This window comes from Dendronephthya gigantea, unplaced genomic scaffold, assembly GCF_004324835.1.
Source record: "Dendronephthya gigantea isolate DGI-Jeju-01 unplaced genomic scaffold, DenGig_1.0 000001F, whole genome shotgun sequence".
NCBI classification, from domain to species: Eukaryota; Metazoa; Cnidaria; class Anthozoa; order Malacalcyonacea; family Nephtheidae; genus Dendronephthya; species Dendronephthya gigantea.
The window spans coordinates 2315291-2328416 of NW_021163011.1; the positions used below are offsets into that span (position 1 = coordinate 2315291).

Genomic DNA, 13126 nt, shown 5'->3' on the forward strand with positions numbered 1-13126 from the left:
TCACATGTACACCCTGTATATCATCTTAAATAATTATTTCAATATAAAACTTGATGAGCACGGAAAGATATTATACCAAACTTATCAGGATTATAGCTACATGCATGCATGCATGCATATATACTAGCCTCTGCTCATTAGCCAGGCAGTTTGTATTTGCAATTGAAAAATACGAATGATCGCTATATATATATATATATATATATATATATATATATATATATATATATATATATATATATATATATATACAGTAGGGGGCAAAAGTTTCAGTCCAGTCGCTGTAGAATTCAAGTATCTATATATATATATATATATATATATATATATATATATATATATATATATATATATATATATATATATATATATATATATATATATTGTGAAATCATGAATATTTAATCAGGTTTAAACCCAACTAAATCCCGTGATTTAGGTCACATGTACACCCTGTATATCCCATACAAATTAGTTTGAATAGATATGCAAATCAGTTACATGCAAACACACAATAGATATATATATGCAAATCAGTTACAAACACGCTGGATTGTATTGGAAATATTCAATGCAACACGGCCGCTCGTGTTGTAGACATTACTTATTGAGTAAAATATTGACGTAGGGAAAACAAAAAAACAGAACTTAGTACTAAAAAAAGCGTTTACGTATACAATCTTTGTTGTGAAGATACGCTTTTTACCCAGCTAAACTGAATCAATTGAGCTATTATAAACGGGCATTAACAACATTATATATGCATTAACAATCATTTTCATTAGCAGGCAAGAAGTACCAATTTGATCCGGCGATCAGTGAAAGAATGTTGTTACTCGGCACAGAAAGTTATCACAATCGAAAAGTATTGGGGATTCACATTCATTTCTATACAGATAATATTGCATGCACATGGCAACGTTTACTGTTATTAATTCTTATGCACACGTGCATCGTTCAGTCACATGCAGTATATATACGTATATTTCAGCATGGTAGTGCCAAACAAGCCCGTATAACGTGATAATTTGCCGCATAATTTATTCATGCAAACGAGAGATTCATGCATGGAAATGTCAACAAGCTTTGTTTTGTATCTCGCACTGCATATTTTCCGCTCAAGGAAAAATTTCTTGATTTTGCTTTTAACAAGGAAATAGTTCTAAATGGTTTGATGTGCGCTTATCTGAATTAGAGAAGAACTGAAATCAGTGAGGATCGATAACGCGAGTTTGGTCATAGGCAGCCCAGAAATCTGTTTATACTCAGTCTTCGACTGCATTGTTTACGCGCGCGGTCAGCTTCTCCTGCCTGTACTAATTACTGTATATTAATATTTCTGGGCTGCCTATGGTTTGGTGGAACGGTGGAACACCAATTAATGATATGATGAAAGCGTTCCAAGATTTGCTCAATTAAATTCATATATATAGCTATATACATGTGCTGGATTAAGCTGCAGTTTAGGAATCTAGATTGGCTTTAGTTCGATACATGCACAAAGTAAAAAGAAATTGCAATGGCTGATGCAAAACTTTATTGTTTATTCATTTTACCCCTTAAGAATTAAAGATTACATGGTATAAAGTTCACATAAAATCAGAATTTGTTTTTTACTTTATTTCTTCCCGGATATACTGTTGATGATTAAGATACATACCTGCAGAAAGAAAAAATAGAATTTGTTGTTTTCATTGCCTTAACATTTTTAATTAATCGATCGTCACGAAACTTACAGTGGGTAACCAGCATCGATAATTGGGAGGGGGGGAATGTGTCAACAGACTGTAAAGACAATTGATTTAATGAAAAAGAAACCAATCTTACGTATCACGAATACATGAATATGCCCACCATATCGTGCTGGCTACGCCGCTGAAAACTTACCAATTAGTTACATAATCCGCAGCTGTCTTTACAGTTGTCTCGCATGTAACGCTCGAACCGATTGTCCGTGCAGTAGCCCGCCTTTGCCCAATTAACACAACCACCCGTCTTGTCGCGACAGGCTGCAAATAAGACATTGGAAGTATTTTAATATTACTGAAAAAAAATCTGCGACCAACAGATGTGATTTGTCTATGAATTAAAAACATTTTCACGGCATTGATAAGTGGACGGTGCAAATCCGTGCAATTAAGTTATGAATGCATGGATATATAGCTACTATCAGCTGTCAGCTTGTGCCCACACTTCGAATTTAGCATATATAGGTATAATTTTATATTGCATGCAGGTGTGAAAAGCGAGCATTTACTCAATAGAGCCTAAGAAGATACAGCGCCTATACGTTCATTCGTTAGGTGCGTCGAATTTGAGCTGACCCTAATATTTTCCACCAGATTCCAATGCTGCATATATATACCGTTGTCCAGTCATGATCATTGTAATTTTCAAATATGTCATTCGCTAAGATACTATTGTAATATATAGGATATAGAAACCAGGCGTGCACATAGCATTAACAAACGGAGACAGTGACACTTCGCCCAATGCACAATGGACAATGCACAATAAGGTACTAACTATGGCAATGAACAATGAGGCACGATTATTCAGTTAAGTTGTTGACTGGGTCCGGTAAATCAAATAAGTAAAAAAATAAAATACATTATAATAGTAAATAAAGATACAAGGAACTACAACTATAAGTCTATAACTCGACGTTGCATTACGGTGTAGCAAGTATCGAGCAGTCTCTCATTCGGTCCCGATGAAGAGACTATGTACATATAATCTCTACCCAATAACTGAATGCAACGTTATATGTTTTCTGAATGCAACGTTATATATTTTACTATTAAAGCGCCTGGGTACGAGGCTGTACATATAATAGAAAAAGCTAACGACATTAAAACGGGATCGTGTAACACTATTAGCAAACACTTACAACATGTTTCGCAACAATTTTTCTTCATATAAGCCACATACGTTTCTGTACAATACTTTGCTTTTTTCCATCGTATACACGAGTTCTTCGGAGATATATCTCTACATCCTGCTTTAAAAGATTGGAAATCGTCACGTTATTTCTTCTTTAAAAGGATCTTCAACATGATACAATTTAATTAGCAATTACAAATTAATTAAATATACACGCAAACTAAAGCGTATCAACTTAGCATCAAATGTGGTATAACAACTGCCTAAATAGACAAAACACTTCTCGACGTTTCAACCTGAGGGCCTTCGTCAGGAGAGTTAGTATCTTACTAACTCTTCTGACGAAGGCTTTCAGGTCGAAACGTCGAGAAGTGTTTTGTCTATTTAGGCAGTTGTTTTACCAAATTTTATGCTAAGTTGTTTGAAGACGCTGCCACGCTGCTCCTTGATTATAAAGCGTATCAAGTCTGCACCTTTAACAGGGTGGATGATAAAAAACTGAACAAATTTAAAATCGCTTCCAACTTCACAAAGCGGCTCCAAACAACATAATTATTTTATATTAATAGCCGGACAGATTTAGGTTGAGGACGGGAACGTAAACGACGACATGATGGCATATTTGTGGACAAAGCGATTACGATTTTCAGCTAGCCCGCCTAGTGCGTTCATATGAGCCCGTTATTGCCGAGATCTCGCCTCGTTCAAGCGAGATCTCGCCAAAGCGGGCTGGCGCGCTTTACACGTGAATCAAATTTCGAAAACATATAGATACAACTTGGGAAGCGGGATTTCGCCTCTAGCGAGTCAGCCCGGCAAAGCGGGCCATCCCAGCTCATATGAACAGCGCCTTATATTTTTTCATACCTGGCTTGGTGGTTGGACGTGGTGGCGGCGTTGTGGTAGGAGCCGGTGTCGGCTTGCATGTGCTGCAGCAATATCGAGTCATGTAACTCTTGAACAATCCATTGTTACATAACGACAGCTTCTTAGACTCGATGCACCATTGGCTGTGCGATAATTGATCTCTGCAAACTATAGATATGGTAAATCTATTGAGCTTTTGTGCCACCTCATTCGATGTGGGAGAATTTCTACGGTAATGATCTGATTGGTCTAATATGGAATCATGCACAAATTCATTCAAGCCATGCAGGAACAGTTGAGAAGAACGTGTTCTTTGCCGCCTTCAAGCAATCCAATTGCAAATAAGGTTCTTGTTAAATTATGTTATTACTGCATGGTATAAAGCATGCATACTTGCTGGACGAGTTGTTGGTTTAACCGTCGTTGGTTTCACTGTAGTTTTTGCTGTACCACACTTGTACAAACGTTGTACTTGAAGTTTGTCTTTTGTACTTAATCCTCTACGTTGCCCAATACGTTGCCCACCATCTTTTCTTACGATTGTTCTCAAGCCACGGCTCCTGGCAAATGCTGTAGCTCCGTAATGCATGACGCTCTCATAATCATAACCAACTCCTAAATCGTCAACCCGCGACCTCGGTTGAACCTGAAAGTTGAACCTCGTTGCTATAAAGAATGAAAAAAGCATGACTTGACACTAGCCGTGACGTATCTTTTTTATATGCGGCCTGGCAATAAGAGAACGCCAGTTTCACTATGGTCGGCTGTAGTATTTCTTAACAAAATTCTTAAAGCTATGCGTGTTTGTTAAATTCGTCAATTCACAAGAAAACCAAGTGTCGAGACTATGGGATATGTGGTATTAATATAAATGAAATACCAATGTTACTGTTTTATGTGCTGTAGGTTGTTACTCGTACACAGTAGCGTAGCCAGGCTGTCGATTTGTCCCGCTATGCTAATTTTTTCGGGTTCACTGACTGTAAAAACAATAGATTTCTAAAGACATGAACAATTATAATAACATTTACATATAGCGGGACAAAATCGTCAGGCTGTCCACGCCACTGCTCGTACACGAGTCTTCTTCAAAGATTTAATAGACACTGTTACTTCATTCTTGAGTTATTGGTGAAAGAATTTTGAGTCAGGAGAACTTTCAATATCCCATAACAGGGTGTCCCAATAAAACCCGACAGAACCTGCATAAACCGCAACATTTCACTGACGTAATTTTCTGAGATCTTAATGTAGTTCGCTGGCTGTACCGCGTGAATAACAAACCTAATTTTCTACCGACACCTTTTTTTACCATGACGTATCAAAAAAGATTGCATGCTTTATATATTTCTCAAACTGGTGCTCAAATATATATACAATATGAATAAAGTAATTAATAAAGTAAAAAAATTAATCCATTTAAACAGCCAGCCATGCATTTGGGGATTGAAAATGTGAAAAATGTAACGTCATGCGGAACTTAGAACAAGCAGTGCGAATTAAGGAGTGGGTCTTTCATGGATGGGTTGAACCAAAACTTCCAGTCATGATGACCTATTGGACTTAGTTATGGGAGTCGTCTACACATTTTATTACTTCTATATGATATATCATACGATATAGCATACGAATCATGAATGTTTATATATGAGCGCATAATGAATGAAATAATGAATGTTTCATGAAATAATGAATGTTTCATGAGGTGAAAGATGGAATGTTCCATTCAAAGAATTGAATGGAACATTCCATCTTTCACCAAATGAAAATACTCTTACAATTGAGCGAAAGAAACTGAACATTCATTATTATCATCTGTTTTATATGACGCCAATTAAATGTTAACGACGCCAATGTATTTTGAACTACTTACTATAAGTAAACAATTTACAATATAGAAATCTGTTTATACCATATTGCAAACCAAGTTTCTCTGAATGAAAAAAGACTTGTAGGAATCTTCACTCACTATAGTTACCCAGACCCGACACACCCAATGGTGGAAAATAGTTTTTGTAAACACGATAACAAACTAGGTTTTAACTATAGAACGACGGAATTGGTTTTATTTAGTTCCAGTAGCGTAGCCAGCCTGTCGATTTGTCCCGCTATGCTAATATTTTCGTGTTCACTGACTGTGAAAACAATAGCTTTCTAAAGACACGAATAATTTTAATAACTCCACTACTACGCCACTGTTTAGTTCTAAATCTTTTTGCCTTGGAGCTGAACTAGAATAAATAAGACTTGTCCAGTATTAAACGTTTTACAGGCTATAAATATAAAACTTCTACGATCTATCTGAAATAACCAGTCGCTATTTTACTATATTCACATCGCCTTCGGCTCAGTGAATCTATAGGGTTGTAATCACCTCACTTTCGGCGACTAATAAAACAATAGAGTTGATGTTCGCGGGCATAAATGAGTTTTTGGCCCGACTCTGAACTGAACTTAAAAGGCAATTTTTGTATAAAATAATATGCAATGGGTAAACACTTTAGCCATGCATGCATTCTTCTGATTGGCTTAGATCAGCGGGCTAAAATATATTTGAGCCTGGCAAATTTATCATTTTAGCCCGCAAAATACACCGCAATGCCCGCCAAAGTTGATATAACTGTTAAATAGAAACTCAGCTGGGAGACAAGTAACTGACGTCGACCATTGACCATATATAGCAGTGCTAATAAAGCACGGCATGCACTTACATGGGATGATGTTATTCCAAAGGATATTTACATATCTATCCCTGTCCGGACGTGATTGCTCGTGCCAGAGTCCCATTGCGTGACCTAAAATTAAAGAATTGCAAATAATCTGTTGAATGACGCTAATTATATTTCATTGAATATAAAATTTCGCTTAAACATGGCCTTCCACATAAAATTTAAACATGTTTCTCTGGTACAAGTTAGTCTGATTACAGACGTTGGTGATATCATTGTGGCGGGAAGCTTCAAACCTGATTTGTGAGTGTAGTCGTAATTATTAAATAGAATATTGCTATTCAGTCAAATACTGAAAGAATGAGAAATTTGCAGGAAAGAATGAAATCTTTGTTTTGCCAGTTCTTCAAAGTCACTTTTTCAATAATTTGCGAGTGGAATCGTATACTCGGTAGAATATAACGTGCGCTGATCATTTTATAATGACCAGTTAAGTGCCTCACTATACGTAAAAGGTGAAATAATAGACCTTATAGGGAAGTCTTAGAATCGTCCCTGTAATACGTATATTTGAAATGCAAGTTTAGGATTTCTCAGGAAAACAGTGGAAGCTACCGATATGAATTTGAATCTTACCAATTTCATGAACTACAATTCCATGATGATCGCACCCATTTCCAATCGAAACTCTTTGTCCTCCTCCGACACGGCCAACTTGGGAGTAACATCTATAAAGAGACTTTGTGAAATTATTATTCATATTATTCATGAATATACCCAACCAAATTTCGTGAACTAGGTACATGCAGACCCTGTATACACGATACAAATTAGTTTGAATAGATATGCAAATCAGTTACAAACACTAGCTAGTGGTTGTATCGGAAAAATACTGATTTGCATATCTATTCAAATCTTATTTATTACAAATTCATTTCACAACTTGCGGCCGTGTCAGTGCAATGCAATCAATGGCCGCTCTTGTTGTAGACGTTACTTGTCAAACATTTTGATGAAAATGAGGTCAAATGTGCAGAGGCTTTCGGTGGCCATAAAGGTACCAAAGGGATCTCCAATCGATGTAACGGCTCGTCATATTAATAGGGAGATTTAGCACAAGGACGTGGACGTCAAAAGAGGACGTGAAAATGGCGAATAAATGGCGTGACGCGTCTATATATGGACACGCCACGCCATTTATTTGCCATTTTCACGCCGTCTTTGACGTTCACGTCCTCATGCTAAATCTCCCTATTAACTACCCATGCATGCATGTGTGGACGGCTTGGGTTGAATAAAAGGCGAACCAGTAGACGATGGTAAAATTTCCCCTGATGTATGAGAATGAGTATCACTCTAAAATATGACCTGCCGTAGAGATTTGGGATGTTCACAAAAAGTGCAAAGCAATTAGTAGTATTTTTGTAAAGAGTAGCTATCAAGATGGACCATTAATATGAACCACTAATTAGGCTATTAGGCTTCCCCAATCCCCAGATTTCTTCTAGCCTTTAGCCACGGGCTGCTTTTCACTTACACGTTTTTCTGATATACGCATATACAAGAACGTAAAAGTCTAAATCATTATATTTGTTATATTTTGAATAAACTTAAGCCGGGCTTCCACTAGGCGTTTCTCGATTTTCTTGACAATTGTGAGAAGTCTACCGTGGCGGATGCCCTTGACCGGTCACAATTGCAAAAAGAAAATCGAGCGAAAAATTTCTTTTGATTGAAAAATTTCGAAAAAATTTGGTTTTCCACATATTTAGCAGCATGCGTTTGTTGACCTATAGATGTTAAATAAAAAATTTAGACGCCTTCTAAAATTTTCAGTGCGTGCACGTATATTAGAAAAAGGCGTGTAAGTGGAAAGCACAGATCGAACTTCATTGCTGCACGGGAGAAAGCTAGAGATCCGAGCGCATGACGTTCCAAGTCACTTGTCAAGTCAGACCTGGCGACAGTCGACAACTGCATGTAGCTGCTAATTACATTTCTCGATAAAGTACATATTAATGAAAGAAAAATGTCCGACAATTGTTCATGGATGAGTTTCATATGTTGTACTTGTTCCATGATCGCTCTAACAGCCGTAATATACACGTGGCATGTTGTAAAACATAGACTGGACTATGGATTGGACTGGAGTTGTAAACTATAGAACGGACTAACCTCGTCCCCAGGGTCTTCTTCGTAGCGCCGAGGGAAAAGTGAGAACTGAGAAGACCCTGGTAAACACTGTGAACATCTCCAAGATTCTTGGAGATTGAGTGCATGCGTAATAGCGAATTTCCTTAAGTACTTACCGAAATGAATGCTGGCGTGATGTGAAAGCCTTGGAATTTTTGCACGCCAGCATTCATTTCGGTCAATACTTAAGGAATTTCGTTACTACGCATGCACTCAATCTCCAAGAATCTTGGAGATTTTCACAGTGTTTACCAGGGTCTTCTCACTTTTCCCTCGGATCTACGACGAAAACCCTGGGGACGAGGTTGAGACTAAACTGACTAGAATAAAACATTGAATTCTGAAAACATAGGTGTATGATGGTCAATTTACTACTTAAATAGTTTGTTTCGAAATATTGCTTTTCACATTATAATCGCTTAAAATTACAGTTCGCCAAAAATGGCGGCGTGAGAAAGGCTAATTACACATTCTAGCTATGATACAAAATGTTTGCCTTTGTGTGCCTGTAAATAGTAGACGTTTTCTATTTCGTTCTCGTCGCCAATTCCGACGGCAAGTAAAGGTGGGGCAGAGAGTGACAAGATGTTTTGTAATGTGTTGTTGTGTGCATTGTGTGTTTAATGAGCTTAAACCAACAAATTCGAAGATTGGTGTCCATGTTTTACAAGTCCAGTCCATAGTTTACAACTGCAGTCCAATCCATAGTCCTGTCCATGTTTTACGACATGCCATGATGTCAAATATTGTGGCGGTTTTTTATGTCGTAGCCCACACATATCGGATACACGACGCAAATTGAAAACGGAAGTAAAATATAAATCGTTCATCAAATATCATAATTTTTTGCTCGTAATTTTTTTAAAACAAAGGTATTTAAATATCTTGTTTCTGAGCAATGAAATATCGCGTCTCGCGGTGTAGAATCACGTCCCATGCGCACGTTTCGGCCTTATCATTTTGACTTACCCTCCGCCTCGGAAGAAATGCATGTACGAACTCTTTCTTGATCCTCCAGTATTATCTCGCCAGGTTATGCACGGCAATGTGTTATGCCATTCTCTTGTTGCGGTGCCTATATAGTGCCTTGCGTTACCTGTAATGTTTTAGAATACAACATCAATTTTCATGGCAAGGCCGCAGTTGTTTAGGTATAAGTAATTCCTTATTCCTTATATTTTGTTTTAATCTTTCAATTTTTGGCTGAGTTAAAACGGTTGTTACGGTTGGAAATCTTACTTGTGAGACTTCTATCCAAAACGTAGTATATGATACTACCCCAAAGGTTACGTCCATTATTCCTTATAACTGCTCTTTTTTTTCGAGATGATGAGTTTGGATATCCGGACTTGGTGAGTTCGGTTTTGTCGACTTCTATATCTCCCTCGAAGAGAAATACGTTTTCATCACTCCTTCCAATTCCGCTTCCTATAAAAGGTGTTTTTTGCCAATAAACAAGGTTGATAAAGAGCGTGGGACCTAATTTAAGATGGGGTAACAACTTTATCGATGCAAAGAGAAAAATTATATTTTAGGTAGCAAATAACGATTAAGGATCATAATATCAAGAACGAAATGAGTAAATAACATGATCCTGGTATATAATTAACAATTAGACAACGAGTCCGAGTTGTCTATGAGCGAATAGTCAACGAGGCGAAGCCGAGTTGACTATTTGCTCATAGACAACGAGGCCGAGTTGTCTAATTGTTTTAGTATAAACTATAACATTAATTTACAACTAGGAAACACAATATAAAATTCTTGTTGGCTTGCAAACCATTCTGAAATTTATTTCGTATATTAAAGGAAGAAAATATTTTAATTGTTGTTCGCGTAAAATGTTTTAAAATTCAGTTTAAATATAAAAATTCAATTGAGTATACGTTATTTTTATGTATTTTCTTACCCTTAAAAATTGCAATTCCGTATTTTGTTGCTTTTTTTGTTTTTTCTGGTACGGAATTGTCCAACAAGTCGTCCAAAAAATCTTCAGATACTTCGGCGAAACGCGAATTTTCCGCCATTGTTTTGAATTTTGCTACTAGTAGGCTATCACTAATAGCCTACCAGTAGCGTAGCCAATCAGAACGCAGGAAAAGTGATAGCCTATTAGTCAGTTTATACTAATTGTATATAGTCATCCTAACAATAACATGCGATTGTTTGGTTTTAACCTGAAGACTTCAAAATCATCCCACGCTTCGTTATAACTGCATGGGCTCATGCATGTGAAAAGCCAAAATAATTCCATTCGTACATTTAAATTCTTTAAAAATATTCTGTAAAAATTTACCAATAGTATCGTTATAGCTACTCGAGTAATTTGAATTTATTTCGTGATTTATTTCGACTAGCTCTAGATCTGGGTGCGCTATTTGAATTAAAACTACACTGGAAGAAGATTTTGCAAAGGTATAAAAACATATATGCATGCGCGTATATATAGATAATTTAGGAAATGAACATGCATGTCAATTTTATGGGTGTCACGTATAATTTTGTTGATAAAGATCTAGAAACCGTACCTCTTTCTCTTGCATTTACCATGAGTATGGTGTCGAATATATCAAGATTAGCTTCATCCGTTCTCGCCGTTCCGCTGGCATTTATAGACCTATAAATGTCTTCCCAAATCGTCTTGTCGTCTGCAACAACTGTAGCGTTTTCAACACCTCTCCCGTGATTGTCGGCTAACAAATGCAACGTTTCTATTTATTCTATTTTTTCCCACCTGAATGGTTATAGACTGAACGGCTTATCGCCAGCTTATTACTGTAATGCATTAGTATTCGCGATCTTGCAAACATTAGGTTTTTATTAGTCCTGTTTTGATACAGTAAACGCGACAAACGCGCAGCATGATCAATTCAATCACAAAACCGAAGGAACTGTGTTTTCCATATGACCCATATGACTGAGTCATGTGAGCCAAATTCTGTTTTCGCTATCTGAGGAATGTGCGTAATCGGTATAATTCGGGATACAAATTCTTCCAAGGGTGAACTTTACTTTTAAGGAGTATTTTTATACCTATTCTAATTCAAAAACTTTGCATGTATCTTTTGATACATATATAAACATACTTGTAGTTGTTGCACAGTGAAGGTATACAGCGCAGATGCAGGAAATTGTCATGCATAGTTTTTAAATATATAATTCACAGGTTATAGTGCTGATAAACACGATGATCCGATTAGATCTTTGAAGCGCTTATTTCGTGCCGTTACTCATTTATTTGTCTGCGCATGGCAAAATTTACCAGCTTAGGGCTTTTATACAATGCCGTGGTTCCTGTTCCACACCTAAATGTTCAGCAAACTAACAGTAACTGTTTATATACAACTCATCCTAATCTTATCCATATTAGCAACCCAAAACATACAGTAAAAGTTGAGACTAAGAAAACTACGACGAGAACTTTTGTTTGTGCTTCAGATATATCGGTTCAAATTACAAAAAATAACAATGAGGGGAATTGAAGGCCAAGTTTAGATATTCTAATATCGGAGACACTTTCGTTTTGCTATGATAGAAATTTACCTTGAATTCACGGAAACGTGATGTAGAAACAGCGCATGATATATTATGGGAACATGGCAAAAATCAAGAGTTGGCCAAAGCTATACCGTTCTGGGTGCTATACCCACTACGCAGCGCACGAATTTCTGAATAGCGGAACCTTACCTGAACAGTACGTACTGAAAAGTAGAACCGCAACGAAGATTTGACTTATCGTATTCATTGAGTTTTCTGAGTGTTAAGATCTTCTCCTGAATTTATTGAGCACTCTGTTTAACTTAACTTTATCTCCCTGACGATGAAAGCAGAGATCAGGCGGAGCTGAGCAGTAGCGTTACGCTTTTATGATACAGAATGACGCAAAATGGGATGGTGATAGCTGAGGTGATGACAAGCATGAAAGCGGAAATGCCCCATAGATAGGCATTGGTATTGCAGAGGTGTTTTCATGGTAACCAAATCTCTGGTTGATATACTGGTATCAAATGATTATTAACATCCTTTTTTTAAAGTACTTCCTCACGACCAAGCTGATGAAATAAGAGTCACGTAGCGTATTAATGATCTCCTGCAGATATCAAAACAAAGAGTAGCTATATTGCGATGAATTGTTATTTCGAGACGATATGAAAATTCTTGACAAATATAGTCGTTTTACCGCATGTGACTTTATCCCCACTCAATAAGGACATTCATTGTCAAAAAATATTATTAAATTGATGCTGCAAATCATCAATTAACCGATGTATTTTACCTGCGCAGAGGAAACAATTTAATTCTGGTTTGGGATTCTGAGAGCGTTTGCAAGGCAGGATATTAGTTATAATTATGTGGATTATAGAAATAAATTATTTCTCACTACATAAACTAAAATGAGATTTGTTCAAGAGACTGTCTTCATGATCCCGCGCTTACGTGTTTTTAAACCCAACAAGCACATTATATTCACAACCCCACCCGATGTTTTTTTCCTTATATAAATACATCAATCC

General features: G+C 36.8%; 1 protein-coding gene across 2 annotated transcripts; it reads right to left on the reverse strand.

The window, feature by feature from the left end:
• Positions 1 to 1522: 1522 nt before the first annotated feature.
• Positions 1523 to 12484, reverse strand: LOC114526271 (zinc metalloproteinase nas-6-like). 2 transcript variants are annotated; one of them, XM_028547835.1, is made up of 11 exons: positions 12300 to 12484; positions 11141 to 11305; positions 9852 to 10040; positions 9582 to 9708; positions 7056 to 7147; positions 6462 to 6545; positions 4144 to 4416; positions 3751 to 3918; positions 2891 to 2998; positions 1888 to 2009; positions 1523 to 1660 (listed from the first exon to the last, which is right to left on the reverse strand). In XM_028547835.1, exons 1-10 carry the CDS (start codon positions 12355 to 12357, stop codon positions 1891 to 1893), a joined length of 1383 nt encoding a protein of 460 aa, XP_028403636.1. In that variant the 5' UTR covers positions 12358 to 12484; the 3' UTR covers positions 1523 to 1660; positions 1888 to 1890. The 2 variants fall into 2 exon arrangements, with proteins under 2 accessions (XP_028403636.1, XP_028403628.1); XM_028547827.1 differs by having other exon boundaries at positions 2891 to 3001.
• Between the last annotated feature and the right edge of the window lie 642 nt (positions 12485 to 13126).

Bases quoted from the DNA above. Each gene is read 5' to 3' on its own strand.
- LOC114526271 (XM_028547827.1), bottom strand. From the start codon at position 12,357: ATGAATACGATAAGTCAAATCTTCGTTGCGGTTCTACTTTTCAGTACG. The intron at 7,148-9,581 runs GTAAGTCAAAAT...GTCTCTTTATAG, and splicing joins CATTTCTTCCGAGGCGGAGG to ATGTTACTCCCAAGTTGGCC. The intron at 4,417-6,461 runs GTAAGTGCATGC...CATTCTTTATAG, and splicing joins TTGGAATAACATCATCCCAT to CAACGAGGTTCAACTTTCAG.